This window comes from Rhinoderma darwinii, chromosome 4 (assembly GCF_050947455.1).
Source record: "Rhinoderma darwinii isolate aRhiDar2 chromosome 4, aRhiDar2.hap1, whole genome shotgun sequence".
Taxonomy (NCBI): Eukaryota; Metazoa; Chordata; class Amphibia; order Anura; family Rhinodermatidae; genus Rhinoderma; species Rhinoderma darwinii.
The window spans coordinates 343,508,037-343,524,534 of NC_134690.1; the positions used below are offsets into that span (position 1 = coordinate 343,508,037).

The 16,498-nt window shown below is 41.1% G+C and overlaps 1 protein-coding gene across 1 annotated transcript in view; it reads right to left on the reverse strand.

The window, feature by feature from the left end:
• IGF2R (insulin like growth factor 2 receptor) overlaps positions 1 to 16,498 on the reverse strand; it is a 167,650-nt gene that overhangs the window by 103,641 nt on the left and 47,511 nt on the right. The window contains exons 4-7 of the mRNA XM_075862887.1: positions 10,065 to 10,163; positions 7,308 to 7,440; positions 3,405 to 3,525; positions 2,513 to 2,612 (exon numbers count right to left, since the gene is read on the reverse strand). Coding sequence (XP_075719002.1) covers positions 2,513 to 2,612; positions 3,405 to 3,525; positions 7,308 to 7,440; positions 10,065 to 10,163 — 453 coding nt within the window. The remainder of the gene's footprint in view (positions 1 to 2,512; positions 2,613 to 3,404; positions 3,526 to 7,307; positions 7,441 to 10,064; positions 10,164 to 16,498) is intronic.

A 16,498-nucleotide genomic window follows, 5' to 3' on the forward strand; every position in this document is an offset into this window, starting at 1 on the left:
ACATAGAAAATTCCCCACAGCAGTTGACTCCATAGCGATACAGAATAAGTTCAGCAAACTATACTGTTAAAAGACAAAATATGTACTACTGCAGTAAAGTAATAAAGATATATTTTTTTCATACAAATATGTACAAAAACATTAAACAATTAAAATTATCTGCTGTAGTCCAAAGGGGCCGACTTAGCAAATATAGCTTGCATAAGCACAGTATAATTTGGACTAATGAACCGCTATATCATAAACGATCATGTCCCTAGCTTTATTGTACTAGCCAGATACAAAAACATGAAAGTGTGTATCACCGTAATTGACACCTTTGCATGGTAACGGAACCCAAGAAGTCGGTCAACGTGCCTTATTAACCTCACAGCGGATATTTATTTTACACCATTCTGTGTGCACATAACTTATATTTACTGGCCTGACAACCCTGTATTCATTCAGTCACTGGCCCATCAGTTATATTTTACCATCTCTTAATAAATTACATGCAAAACTGGAATTAGGTGCTAGATAAACAGAAATTCTGGAAGCTAGATTAAAAAAAGATTTTCAGGGAATTAAAAAAGCGCTCTATGGGTCTAAAAGTAAAAAAAAAACAAGAAATGGCCTCATACCTTACCAAAACCCTCCTGTCCCTGTCGTCCAAGCCCCCCGCCGAGTCTCCTCTGACCCAGACCTTCCCTTATTTACAATCCACTATCATTACACGGTCTCTCTAGTGCCAAATTATACGACCGTAGATGACGCATTATAAGACTGGGTTTCAAACAAGGGACTGTTAAGTTAAAGAGTAGGGCAAATTTATTATTTATTTTTTAAAATTTTAGGCCCTATAAAAAATCCTGACATACATAGCATTGCGCTGTGTATCCAGGTATAAAGATGTCACTTTATGCGGATGATCTGCTTCTTTACATCACCAATCCTGGTGTTTCTTTGCCTACCGTAATCATGGAATTTGAGAGATATGGCCAGGATAGCAACTTTAAGATGAACTATAATAAGACAGAGCCAATTTATCTCTCATTTTAACCTGTTGAAGTTGATTTTTTTTCTCAAGCCTTTATATTTCAAGGTCAAACACACTCACTTGTATATTTGGGGGTCCAGATTCCTACACAGACCCCTATGACTTAAATTACACTCCTCAAACAGACGAATACAACTTTATTCGACTATTCCAAGAAACACCTCACCTGATTTGGCAGGATTAATGCCATAATAATGGATGTTCCACCTCGTATATGCGTTCCTCTTTCCTTTTTTTTTTTCAAAGGCTTTCTAAAGGAAATTAATCGATTTGTATGGGGGACAAGTAGACAAGGTCTTCGTATGCTGACACTTGATCACACAAAGGTAGTGGCGAGAGGCAGGCCTTCCAGACTCCTGTAGGTATTATCAGGCGGCAGTATGTATGAAGATGGTGGACTGGTTTTATTCCCGGGATGCCAAGCAGTGGGTCAGACTGGAATACTAGTCTCCGGTGGCATTGACTTCCTTTCCTTGGGTGGACAGACTCAAACGGTCTTCCACTCGTTCATTGCCTTTGCTTACCCAACATTTCTTGTTTATGTGGGAAAAATATCCACTACCTCCATCTTTACCAGGTTGGGCCCTGACTTTTTTTGGAAACTCGGATTTTGAATCTGCCCTGCGGACAGACATTTCTGGTCTTGCCAGCTCCAGATAGGGTTTGTCTTGCTCAAATATTGTAACATTTCTACACTTCAAGCTTTTTCAGTGATGCTTGCTCGGGGAGGTGTCTGTAATGGTTTGCCTACATGCATGTACAGTCCTATATGGACTATTAGCTCTTTACAGAACACTTGTAGAGATCTTCTTTTGTTTGAGAATCTATTGTTACAGTCCTCAATGCAGGAATGGCTTCACTGTACTCAGGAGCAGATATAAGAATCTGCAGACGGCAGGAACAATCTTCTGTGTTTTCAGAGAGGATTGCAAGAGGGATTGGTGTATTTGATAACGACTAAAGAATGGAATAAGGTCTTTCTATTCTGCAGAGCATTCTACTGGCAAATTATGCACTAGAAGAAAGTACTACAAGATCTTAGAACGACCGTATCATTGCCCCACTTTACTACCCCGTATCTTTCTATAAATTCCTGAAACATTTTGGCGTTGTGAATTCTCAGTAGGGTCCATGTTCTATATTTGATGGGACTGCTCAATAATTAAATGTTGGTGGGATAAGATTTTCGAAATCCACAATAAGGTCATGCGACTGATGTGGGACCTTCCCAAAGGTGGCTCTTCTTTCTATCATTCCTGGACCTGTTTCCCGGATTAAGAAAGGTCTGTTGGGTCATTTTTGCGACATAATGGCTGATAAGAATGAGCGAATTGATGCTTTTCAATACACTTGGTCTAGTTGGACCATCTTAAGAAACTACCTCAATTTGGCACAATGGTGTACTCGAATACTAGGTTACCAAATGGGTTACGTGCCTACCAATGGACTTTATTTTTTAGAAGAAGACCCACTAACCTCAGTGCCAGGTGATGGACATGTAAATATTATTTTAACTGTTGGAGATTGGCCATTGCAAAAGTCAGGCGTACTGTCCGTTTCATATTGAAGAAATAGCCTAGAAAATAAAACTGTTATCATTATTCATGAAAAGGGGACTTAAAAAAAAGGTGATAGAATATCAATGTTGCTGGTCACGTTCGGACAGCTGAGAACCATACAGGCTGCTAATGGGCAAAGCAGTAGAGTATTTGAACCATCAGTTCCCACTGATCTAAAATGTTACAGGAAGCACATTTAAAATTACATAATTCCGACTACCTGGAGTCACCACTAGGGGGTGCATGATGAATAGAAATGTATACAGCTCCTATTTGACGCAATAATAATTCTGTATGCAATAAGCTCCTATGAGGCAGTCAGAATTTTAATAAAATGTTAAATTGGTCGATACATCTCCCTCAAATTAGTGACCGACCATTTGGTCAAAACCAAACCGATCTAACACTTATATTAATTGTATTGAGGAACAGATTTTGAAACGACCTGACGGAGCGCTCCATTCATTTGGAGGATCGGGACCCCTGTTCTTGTGATCGGTTGGGCTCCTAGCGTTCAGAACCCTACCGATCAGCATGTTCTAATTTATCCTGTGGTTAGGAGTTATCTTTTAATCTTGGGACAACCCTTTTAAGTCTGTGCCCAATTTGCATACTACAGATTGCCATAAACCGCAATTAATAACCAGTTGCTAGAGGGAATTTGAAGTTCCCCCAGCTGCCTCACAACACTTTTTTAGAATTACAAGATTAAGAAAATTATAATAGGGAATTAGAGTTTATACAATATACTAATGCATTCGGAAAAGTGTCAAAACTAGTTAAAAAAAAATAATAACTAAAAACTATACCTGTCTTTGTCATAGGAGGCAAGAGCATTTTTTGGTTGTCCAACATCATAACCCTTACCATCCTTTATAAGGCAAGCAGCACTCTTTGGGGGACAGCTTAATGTTTCTCCCACAGAGATGCCTGTTATGGATATAAATAACAAAGGTCAGCCAACATTATACAACGCAAATCTTTCACCACCTATTAAATAGAGCCAGACAAAAAAAACCCCAGTTGAACCAGTTTATGAAAAAACACGCAAGAGAACGTTCAAGGGGGAGAGGAGACATCTGGTATGAAAGTTATTTTTTGTCGAGTTGGAGCCAAGTGCTCTACCAACCACCGTGCAATCCCCTGCCTACAAGGAATGAAAGGGAGATCCAACAAATGCTAGAGCATACTACAGAGATTCTCCCTGTTCTTGCCATAGATGCCAGCCCATAACAGTGGCAGACACAGATGTCAGCCCCATCACCTCTCCTGCTGGTTTTTCCGATGCTATGCTACACCACCTCTGACTCTTCTCAGTTGTCCTAAAGGCTATGTACACCTTTGAAATATATTTTTTTTTATTAAAACAAAAAAACACCTATCAGTGTGTTTGGTGCAACTTTCTAAATACTTTTTCTCAAAAATGATTTTTACTTTGATATACAGCTGCCACAGACCTTTGTCCGTCAGGTCAGCGGCACAGACTGGTTCAGTGACAGGGGTCCTGCGTGTGATCCATCTGTTATGGATCACATCTAAGTTCTGAATTTAGATGCAACCAGTAAAAGCTCAATCCTGCGTGTCAGACATGCAAGACCCGCTGACACTGAAACAGTCAGTGCCGCTGACTTGACGGATACAGGCAGGGCCGGCCTTAGGGTTGTGCGACCTGTGCCTTTGCACAGGGTGCATCACTCCAGCAGGTGGAAGTGAGCGCTGCGCTGGCTCCCTTCCCCTGCTTGTTTCAGAAGCAGAGACCGGCGACTCAGCAGTCACCTTTCCGCCCGGGCGCTTCTTCACTCAGTGGCGTTGGTACCACTGTAGCAGCAATAGCGGCTGTTAGTGGAGACACCGGGCATGAGGGCGCCCGTGCCGTGTCCCCCCCCCCCACGGGCAGGGCCGCCGCTAGCAGCCGCTACAGCGGTAGCGACGACACTATAGCAGAGCAGGGAGGTATCTCCCTGTTCTGCTATCTACTAGCCCCACTGTAGCTCCTGGAAGGAGCGGAATCCCCGTGTGGCCGGAAATTCCGCTCCTGAAGAGCTCCGCTTGATTTCTCTGTACATATATGGACAGTGACATCAGGGGAAACTCCTGAAGCGGAATCCCTGTCCACAGCGTTGCAGACGCTGTGACCAGGGATTTCAAGCCAGAAGCCGCCAATGACATCACTGTCCATAAATGGACACAGATGACAGGAGCTTCTCTTGGAGTGGAATCCCCGATCACAGTGTCGGCAACGCTGTGGACGGTGATTCCGCTTCAGGAGTTTCCCCTGATGTCACTGTCCATATATGGACAGGGAAATCAAGCGGAGCGCTCCAGGAGCGGAATCCCCGGCCACATGGGGATTTCGCTCCTTCAGGGAGCTACAGTGGCGCTATCTACAAGGGGCCTGTGGGCTGTGCGGCCGCTCGCTACCAGGGGGCTGTGCGGCGCTCGCTACCAGGGGGCTGTGCGGCGCTCGCTACCAGGGGGAATCTGTGAGTGGTGGGCTATGGGGCATTTTACTGTGAGTGGCGGGCTGATGGTCATTTTACTGTGAGTGGCGGGCTGATTGTCTTCAAGGGTCTTCAATGCTTTCCACCTCTGACCTCCAATTGAAATTAATAGGAGGCAGAAAATACCTGCTGCGCTCGTTTGGTGGTTTTTTTGCCTGCGTCTTTTGCATTAGCTTCAACGGCTTAAGAAAAAACGCAAAAAAAAAAAAAGGTCAAACAACGCTGTCAATACAAAATCTGCTTCACAATTCCTCAAGGAATTTTGAGGCAGATTTTTTTTTGCCTTACAAGTGTAGTGCATGTTTTTAGCCATTTTTGGTCTCTCTCAAAACACTTTTTGGTAGGGGTACCCTGAGGAAATTTTCTTTTTCCAGTGCCGACTCGAGTTCCGAAAAGGTTGGGAAACTCTGTACTAGGCTACAGGATTATGCTGGCATACGCAAGGATTCCGTAGTGGGAACGGGGCCTAGGGGAGTACAATTTTTGCTTTTGTTTGGGGGCACTGTCTACAAGGGGGAGGTGGGAGAAGGCTGTATGGCACGATCTACAAGGGGGAGGTGGGGGATTAAGTCACTGTCTACAGGGAGGCTGTATGGCAAAATCTATAGGGGGGCACTATATCGTGTGGGGGCCTGTAAGTGGACATTATACTGTGTAGGGTTACTACAGGGGGCATAATACTGTGGGCACAATTAGAGGACAAAATATTGTGTCCTTGAAGGGGTTGTAATATATTATTAAATAATATTATTATTATACTGTATGGGGGCACTAAAGGGGCATTATAATTTTTTTCATGGGGATTTTTTTTTTTTTTAAATGGGTGGGGCACCGAAAGATAAATTTTGCACAGGGCGCCATCTATCCTAAGGCCAGCCCTGGATACAGGTATCAGCGCTAGATACAGCTACTCTGTATACAGGATACGAAGCAGCTGTATCTCCAAAAGCAAAAATAATTTAAAAAAAAAAAGTATTTAGAAAGTTGCACCAAACACACTGATAGACATTTTTATTAAAAAGCAAAAAACCAACACTATTTCAAAGGTGTACATAGCCTTTAAGATTCAGCAGGTGGGCATCAGGGCTACACACGACATAATGACATCACCCTCCCGCCTAGGCCCAGTGCAGGGCTGCTGAAAATTAATTTAAGGGGCTGCCGGTTTATTACAATCTACTGCGGTCAATTCCATTAGTTATTTGTAGCTCCTGCGGGGAATATGGTAGGGAGGCAAAGAAGCTTTTCATGCTAACAGTTTGGCATAACCTGGACCGTATGGACGCTATTATTTAAGATGCACTATATGGAAATACTACAGAGACAACACACAATTAGAAATATCGTTCAGAAATCAGCTATATAGCATCAATGTTTGGCAATATAGTAAGGGCAATTCTACGTACTACATAACCTGTATGCAAAAGCATCTAACCCTTTTTGGGCACATATTTGACAATATTAAGGAAATGTTATTATCCCTTAAACCAGAGATAGCATTTTTGCAGTACAACTGTGCCTGCACTTGCAGCTGGCACACACCATATTACATCAGTGAATGCCCTTTTCAGCAGTGAAATATGAAACTGAGCCCAATTTCAGCATATTGATTGACCTAACAGTACTAGATCTCCACTGTGTTTTATTCCATTATAAAGAGGATTTTCTGGCATGCAAACCCATTGTGCTAAAAGCATTCTCTTGTGCTGATCGCTACTGAAATATCAGTTACTAATGGAGAGTATCCATCCAAACAACAGCTTTAATGATACTGACCCTGATGTAGAAAAACAACATCTAGAATTAATAGACAATGTAAAATTCAACTCATACTACTAAAATTAGAAGTCCTTCTGTAGTGCATTCGGGGTAAAAGTCTATCCAACCCCATAATATATTAATTTGAATGCCCATCGCGCGGACCTCTGAAACATGCAAACTTGAATCGTACATGATTATTTTAATAGGGGGACATCAAAGACGGCATTTATCTTTCAGGAGAACAAGGTACAGGCATGAAATTAATTCTCATTTAAAATGTGCTGTTTTTGGAGCATTTGTGTATAAAAATAAGTTAATCTGATTATGAGCCACATTGGAGACATGGACTTGTGTGAGTGTATATATGTTAAAGCTACAGGGAACAGGTAATACTGTATACAATAAAAAAAGATCAACAGTACCAATAAGAAAAAGAAAATAAGTACATACCAATAGTTCGACAAATATTTATGTACAAGTCAAAGTCAGTATCCCAGTCATTCACCAAGTGTCCACCTGATGTCTTTATGAGTGGATTCAAGTCATGTTTCTTGTAATCCGAGTCAAAGACGTAGCACGGGACCTGACAAAAAACAAAGACTGTATCTAACAATACAAACGCAAGTTTACTCAATACAATAAAATTCTCTCCTTCCAGTTTTTAATGAACCATATTTGAAAAATGTTTCATATAAATTATTACTGATCGGCTTAAAAAAAAAAAATGCAGATTGATGCCTGTGACACAAAGTTTATGACATGAATGACGGGGCCTTCCACTTATTTCTTATACAGCGATGCCCCCAACCACCAGCTGTACGGGAAACTGCAAAACAGTCCTATTCAAGAGAAGCAGGCGGCTGGGAGCGTCACTGTGCAAGGAAATGCTGCGATGTATGATCTCTCATGCTTTATATTTGTTGTTTTTCTCATTAGTAGTAAACCTTTTAGTACTTACCTTATAACATTTTAGAATTGCTGCAGAAAATTTCTGCAGCAACTTAGTTGAAAATTGCAGACTTTCCGATGCAGCAAAAACGCACCATTTCCTGCCGTTTTTACGGCAGAAAATGGTCCGTATTTTGCTGCGTTTTTCACAATGCAAAGAGATGGTGACATCTCCTCTGAAAAATGCAGCAATTCTGTCCACTTCCGCAGCAGGAATGGACATGCTGTGGTCCAAAAATTACGCACCGCATGTCAATTTCGGGGTCAGAATTTTTATGCAGCGTGTGGATGACATTTGTTAAATCTCATTCACTATGCGGCTACTGTATTCTGCTGCTTTTTTTCCGTCCGCTATTCCGGTCAGAAAAAATGGAGCAATTCCGCTGCGTGTGGACGAGCCCTTAAACGTGCTGGAAGATTTGGACTGTCAAAATAGGTCTAAAAAAATCTTGTACATTTTGAGTAACTCAAAAGAGATCCCACAGATTAAGATTAACGTTGGCGGATTCTGACGTCATTCTATTGTGTATAGGAGCCTCCTGACATCAGATTTGTCAGAAATAGACAAAAGTTGAATAAAAAAATTCATGCGCCACTGGAGTTCAAGCACATTGCTTGCTTACAAATTTAAACCACATAGAATTCTAAGTATTTATACTAGGGGTGCACGATGCTTCGAAACTTCGATATTGTGCATCCCCAAACGGTTCAATACCGTTATTTCATGTGTTTCGATACTTAGCTGTACGGCCGCACAGCTCAGTATAGTAACACATGAATGTATGAGAGCGGGGCTCCGGCTGTGTGATACAATCATTGCCGCGCTCCTGAGTCCTGATAACAAGTGCGCTATGTCAGGATGATGCGATGCGGCCAGCGCTGCACTAATTGCGGCACGGAAGACAGAACATGGCGGGCACACTACAAAACACCCCCATGTTCTGTCTTCAGTGCCTGCGCCGCCACTCATTAGTGCAGCGCCGGCCGCATCACCTCATGCTGACCGCGCGTGCACTTATTGTCAGGAGCGGGGCAATGGCTGCATTACACAACCGCAGCCCCGCTCTAGAACGGCGGAGATCAGAGAAACCTCTTATCTCCGCCGCTATTCTCCTGAATGCTGCGATCACAGCAGACTGCAGCATTCAGGGGAAAATGAGAAGGGGGGGGATGCCCCTTGGATCGCATCAAAGGAATTCCTGTGACGCGATTGAGGGACATACCATATATGGGCAGACAGCTCAGGGTCCATTGAAGGACCCCAGGGCTGTCTGACCATATTTCCTGTTGTTGGGGCATACTTAGGTATGTCCTAACAACTGCCTGTGTACTATCAGTGCACAGGCTAATGTAATGTAATATAGATATATGTCAGTACATTAAAGTTTAAAAATAAAGTAAAAACAAAATTAATATTACATTTAAAAAAAATACACATACACATTTTTTACAATAAACATTAAAATAAGTCTCAATACATAAAACATACACACATTCGGTATTGGCCTGGCCGTAATAACCTGCACAACATTAACACATTATGACTGAGAAACATGATGGTGTTAATTATTAATGTGAGGCACATTCAAAATTCATCATCATCACACCTCGCGCCTCACTTCACAAAATGGAAGAATTTTTTTTATTCTTAATTTTTTTAATTACTGTTGGTAAAGTATCGTTTTGGTATCGAAATCGCAATACTACACAAAGTATCTGTATCGAAGTCCAAATTCTGGTATAGTGACATCCCTAATTTATTCAACGACATTGCTGGGTATGTCACGATGCCCACTTATACTTTTTTAAGCATTGGCATAAAGGTCAATAAAAGCAAAACAGACTAATTATATTTGGAAATTAAAAATTTGAGGGCACGTTACTTATCACTCTGACACTGTCCAATCTGTTACAGACCGAATCAGGGCGGCTTGTGGTGTGTAATCCCTATCGCGAGATCACAGTCTTGTCGTTCTGCAGGACGACAAGACTGTGTGATCTCACGAGAGAGATCACACAGCACAAGTCGCTCTCACACGGTCCCTAGCTGATTAGACAGTGTCAGAGCGATAAGTAACGTGCCCCCATGCCATTTACAAATAAAAATAGAACGGCACCGATATCTAAATAACGGAGGAGGATAAAAATAAAATTTAAACGGAGACAAGGTTTGTGCAGCAGTGCCTATTACATGGTCCACTCAGCTGCATGTGTATGGGCAAGTGAAAGGTTCTCTTTAAGCAAACTAAACCAAATTACCTCTTTAATCGGCTTAAATATATTCTTCTTGCAAGCAGTGAATGTTCTCCACTCAAAGTAATGCACACATTCATCATATTTAATAAATTCAGGGGTGCCCTGTGAAAAGAGTAAAATATAAAGCACGTTATTTCAATAGACTTCCATTTTGGCCCATTTTCTATGACACTTGATCATTTCTTCAATACCTCCTTAACCCCATAACGCACCATGACGTAACTGTACGTCAAGGTGAGCAGTAAGTTTGCGCACCTTGACGTGCAGTTACGTCTGTGCTTTGACAGTTAACCGCCGCGCGGCGCTACACCGCAGCGGCGGTTAACTGTGAAGGGTGTCTGCCCTGCATTCCCCGTTGCCGATCAGCGGCCCATCGCCGCTGATATCGGCAGTTAACCCCTTAATTGCGGCACTCGATTTTGAACGCCACAATTAAGGTGTTTAGCGCCGATCGGCAGCCCCCACGTGAAATTACGGGGGCTGGCGATGGTACCCATGACAACCAGACGCCAGACAATGGCTTCCGGGTTGCCATGTACAGAAGCCTATGAGGACCACCCCGAGGGTGGTCGTCGTAGGCTTCATGTCAGTGTGACTGTCACGACACAATGACAGTTAGAGTACATTACACTACGTGGGTAGTGTAATGTATTCCAGCAGCGATCAAAGCTGCAAGTCTAAGTGTCCCCTAGTGGGACAAGTGAAAAAAGTAAAAAAAAGGTTTTAAAAAAAGTGTAAAAATAAAAGTTAAGTGATATAAACAAGAACTGCTTTTTTTATTATAGGAAAAAATATGAATACGTAAAAAAAAAAATTACACATATTTGGTTTCACCGCGTTCGTTACGACCCCAACTATAAAACTATAATATTATTTTTCCCGCGCGGTGAACACCGCAAAAAAAATAAACGAAAAACAATGCCAGAATAACTATTTTTGGGTCACCACCCTTGCCAAAATATGTAATAAAAAGTGATCAAAAAGTCGCATGTACGCCAAAATAGTACCGATACAAACTACAACCCGTCCCGCAAAAAACAAGCCCTTACACCGCTTTTTTGACTGAAAAATAAAAAAGTTATGGCTCTCAGAATATGGTGACACAGAAAATAATTTATTTTCTAAATAAGTTATTTTATTGCGCAAACGCTGCAAAACATAAAAAAACGTATATACATATGGTATCGCCATAATCGTACCGACCCGCAGAATAAAGTAGTCATTTATAGCCCAGGTAAACGCCGTCAAAAATAAATAAAAATCATTGTCAGAATTGATGGTTTTTGGTCACCTGGCTTGCCAAAAAATGTAATAAAAAGTGATCAACAAAATCGCATGTACCCCAAAATGGTACCAATGAAAATTACAGATTGTCCCGCAACAAATAAGCCCTCACACGGCTCCGGTGGTGAAAAAATAAAAAAAGTTCCGGCTCCCAGATTATTGCGATGCAAAATGTACAGAGCGTTCCAAAAGTGGATAGGATCGGGTGCCATTTATAAGTGCGACACTGGCCACATATCTGTGGATTATTATTTATTTACCCCATTATTATACCCCTGATGTACTCTGTCCAGCCTACATGTGCCCCCACATTATAAACTGAAATACCAGCAAAACGCCAGAGCTACTACCAAGCAAAATATGCGCTCCAAAAGCCAAATGGCGTCCCTCCGTTCTGAGCCCTACAGCGTGCCCAAACAACCGTTTACGTCCACCGATATGGCATCGCCATACCCGGGAGAACCATGTTAATATTTTATGCGGTATTTGTGGCACAAACTGGGCACAACATATAAGTGCACTAAAATGACACATCAGTGGAAAATTTTAATTTTCACTCTGCACCATCCGCTGCGCATTAAACCCTTCGTGCAACATGACTTAATAGCAGGTCGTGGTGTGGGGGGTGATATATGGAGCATCTCACGCGCTGAGCCCGCGCCATACGCTGCGGGTGTCAGCTGTGTATTACAGCTGATACCCGAGACTAACTGACAGAAACAGCTATCACGCTGTTACAGGAGCCTGTAAAAATCACAATATACTGCAATACATTAGTATTGCAGGGTATTTTACCAGTGATCTAACGATCGATGGTTCAAGTCTCCCAGGGGGACTAATAAAATATGTAAAAACAAAAGTAAATAGTTATTATCAGTGGAAAAAATGTAATAAATATTAGTCCAAAAAGTCCAAATATAGTCCAAAAAGAAACCCATTTCACATCTTTTCTCTAAAGTAATGTAAAAAAATACACAAAATTAGTATCGCTGCGTCCGTAAAAGTCCAAGCTATTAGAATATACCATTATTTAACTCACACGGTGAACGCCGTGAAAAATAAAGAATTTTAAACGGCAAAATCGCAGTTTTTTGGTCACCCTGGCTCTACCAAAAAATGTAATAAAAAGTGCTCAAAAAGTCTTATGTACCAAAAAATGGTACCAATAAAAACTACAGCTCGTCCCGCAAAAAATATGCCCTCACACCACTCTATTGACGGAAAAATAAAAAAAGTTGTGGCTCTCGGAAAGCGGGGAGGAAAAACGAAAAAGCAAAACATGAATTAGTTCGTAAAGGGTTAATTACTTTCTAATGAAAAAGCATTTATGACCACATGTGGGGTATAGCCGTACTCGGGAGAAATTGCTTTACAAATGTTGGGGTGCATTTTCTCCTTTATCCTTTGTGAAATTGAAAAAATGCAACATTTTATTGGAAATAATGTTGATATTAATTTTCACGCCCTAATTCTAATAAATTCTGCAAAAGACGTGTGGGGCCTAAATGCTCACTATACCCCTAGATAGATTCCTTAAGTGGTGTAGTTTCCCAAATGGGGTTACTTTTGAGGGGCTTCCACTGTTTCGGTCTCTTGGGGGCTTTGCAAATTCGACATGACACCCAAAAACTATTCCAGCTAAATTTGAGCTCCAAAAGCCAAATAGCGCTCCTTCCCTTCTAAGCCCCGGTGTGGGTCCAAACAGCACTTTACTACCACATATGGGGTATTTACGTAATCAGGAGAAATTGTTTCACAAATGTTGGGGTGCATTTTCTCCTTTATTCCTTGTAAAAATTAAAAATGGCTACCTTTTTCAGAAAAAAAAGTAGATTTTTACCTTTACAGACTAATTCCAATGAATTCAGCAAAACAACTGTGGGGTCAAAATGCTAACTTTACCCCTAGAAAAATTCCTTGAGGGGTGTAGCTTCCAAAATGGGGTCACTATTGGGGGGTTTCCACGGTTTTCATCCCTCCAGTGCATTGCAAACGCGACACGGCACTGAAAACTATTCCAGCAAAATCAGAAATCCAAATGGTGCTCCTTCTCTTCTGAGGCCTGCTGTGGGTCCAAACAGCAGTTTATTACCACATATGGGGTATTGCTATAATCGGAAGAAATTGCTTTACATATGTTGGGGTGTTTTTTCTACTTTATTCCTTGTAAAAATTTTAAATTTCTACGTTTTTTCACAAAAAAAAGTAGATTTTCATCTTCACATACTAATTCAAATAAATTTAGCAAAAAAACTGTGGGTTCAAAATGCTAACTATACCCATAGATAAATTCCTTGAGGGGTATAGTTTCCAAAATGGGGTCACTTTTTGGGGGTCTTTACTGTTTTGGTACCACAAGACCTATTCAAACCTGACATGGTGCCTAAAATATATTCTAAAAAAAGGAGGCCCCAAAATCCACTAGGTGCTCCTTTGATTCTGAGGCCTGTGTTTCAGTCCATTATCACACTAGGGCCACATTTGGGATATTTCTAAAAACTGCAGAATCTGGGCAATAAATATTGAGTTGCATTTCTTGGGTAAAACCTTCTGTGGTACAGAAAAAATGTATCACAAATGAATTTTCGAAGAAAAAAAATGAAATTGGTAAATTTCACCTCTACTTTGCTTTCATTCCTGTGAAACGCCTAAAGGGTTAAAACACTTTCTTAATGCTGTTTTGAATACTTTGATGGGTGCAGTTTTCCAAATGGGGTGACTTCTGGGGAGTTTCTAATATACAAGGCCCTCAAAGCCACTTCAGAACTGAATTGGTCCCTGAAAAAATAGCCTTCTGAAATTTTCTTGAAAATATGAGAAATTGCTTCTAAAAGTTCTAAGCCTTGTAATGTCCTAGAAAAATAAAAGAATGTTCAAAAAACGACGCAAACATAAAGTAGACATATGGGAAATATAAACTAGTAAGTATTTTGTGTGGTATTACTATATGTTTTACAAGTAAATACATTAAAATTTAGAAAAATGCAAATTTTTGCTAATTTTCTTTAAATCTTGGCGTTTCTTACAAATAAATATTGAATTTAATGACAAAATTTTTTCAGTATCATAAAGTACAACATTTCACGAGAAAACAATCTCAGAATCGCTTGGATAGGCAAAAGCATTCTGGAGTTATTACCATATAAAGTGACATGTCAGATTTGCAAAAATCGGGCTGGTCCTGAAGGCCAAAACAGGCTTAGACACAAAGGGGTTAAAAACAAATTCTGCAAACTTTACCTACTCCATGACAACACACACCAACTAAATAAAAATTGTAAAAAAGGCAAATGCACAGAGAAGCAAAACAGGTAGAAAACGCTTAGAAGGTAAAGTCGTCGGACACATCACTTAAAGAACTCATGTAACTTGGACTATTTGTTTGACGTTCTATCAAAGCTGAACCAGTGTGTGCAACTGCATCCAATAAGCAGCCCCTCAAAGTGCTATTCAAGTGGCAAAAAGAGGTAACCCCCTGCTCCTATCTCTTCAGGAGCAAAAAGGCGGCTCGTAGCCATTTAGCAGAGCCAACGTGGGGGGGGGGGCATAAGACTGGAGACCTCCAGTAGCTCTGAAATTGGAGAATTCCCGCTTCTATAAAGTCAGGACAGTAGTCACTTCAGGTAACACATTTAGTGCCTACTTATACAGAGGGCTATAAGATAACCCCAAGATTAGAAAACAAAATAGGGGGGTTCACTATTTCAGACTTCTATAGTGATCTAGGGTAATCAAGGGCTTAATGCCAGCTTTCATAATGGTTTAGGGTGCAGAAGGGGTTAATTGCAGTTTCCTTTGTGGACTAGTTTCCTTGGTGGCCTTTTCTGCTGGACTAGGGTAGCAGAGAGGATAATGCTATCTTTTCTGGAGGTCTTCCCTGGCTCTCTAGAGTAGTGGCGGTATTAATACCTGGTGTCCAGTGGGTTTCTCCCCTCACCAGGCTCCAGGGATGTCTCCGGATTCTTTATCACTGCTAGGAAGAATAGGATGTGCCCATTGCATTTAGCTTTCTTGCCCAGCACTCATCACCGAGACCAGGGAAGATAATAAATCGAGTAGACAGCCGCATCATTCTCTCCATGATGGGCAGAGTGAGTCATGAGCGTTCTGCTTAATCATTAAGGACAGTCAATGGGGGTCTAGCACTATTGGAAACAAGTTGGACTATAGAAGATTGATCATAATATTGTGCAACTCCACATTGTATTTGAAAAAGAAAAAATTATATTTTATATATATATATATATATATATATATATATATATATATATATATATATATATATATATATATATTTATTTACACAGGTGCACGGCTCGTTACAGTTAGTGCTTGTCCACATGTATCAGAATTACTGCGTATTTTCTATCCGGAATTGTGCCCGGAAAATACGTAGCAGAATACAGTAGCAGCAAAGTGGGTGAGATTTAACAAACCTCATCCTCACCCCGACTAAAATTCTAACCAGAAATTGACCTGCGGTGCGTATTTTTCGTACCGCATCATGTCAATTCCTGCATTGAGAAAAATGCAGCAAAATCCACACCATTTTCTGCAGTAAAAAAACCCAGGAAATGGTGCTGTTTTTCCACAGCGTAAATCCTGCTAGTTTCTTCAGAATTGCAGCAGCAATTTTCTGCAGCAATTCCATTAAGTGTGGACAAGCCCTTACAGTATATGTATCAGAGATGTCTCTTCTAGCGATCTCAGCAACTGGGTGTCCATCACATGACCATGGACAGAATCGTATCCACTGGAAGTAAACAATGTTTACATGCACATATCTTCACAAAATCACCAGGACTGAATAGAACAAAAATGTCTGTGATATAGATGCCAGTAAACATTTGAGACCCTGACTCGACAAATGGTCTGATTAGGAGCAGGAGGTGACTGGATGTGCAACTGCTCATCTTCTCATCCCTGAAGAAAAAAAAAAATACCCCCTATATGTGGTGCTCTAAATTTAGAGCACTTATCTTCTCAGAGGGCTAATAACATGAAGAAAAGTTCCTGTATCTCCCTCCTGAGGTCACTGGAAGGCTGTACAGGGGGGGAAAAAAAAGTGGTCGATACACACTGGAGAGCTCCCGGCGCATACATAGAACATATCTTAAGGCCCAAATTCACTGGGCGGAGGCGGTGACTTTTTG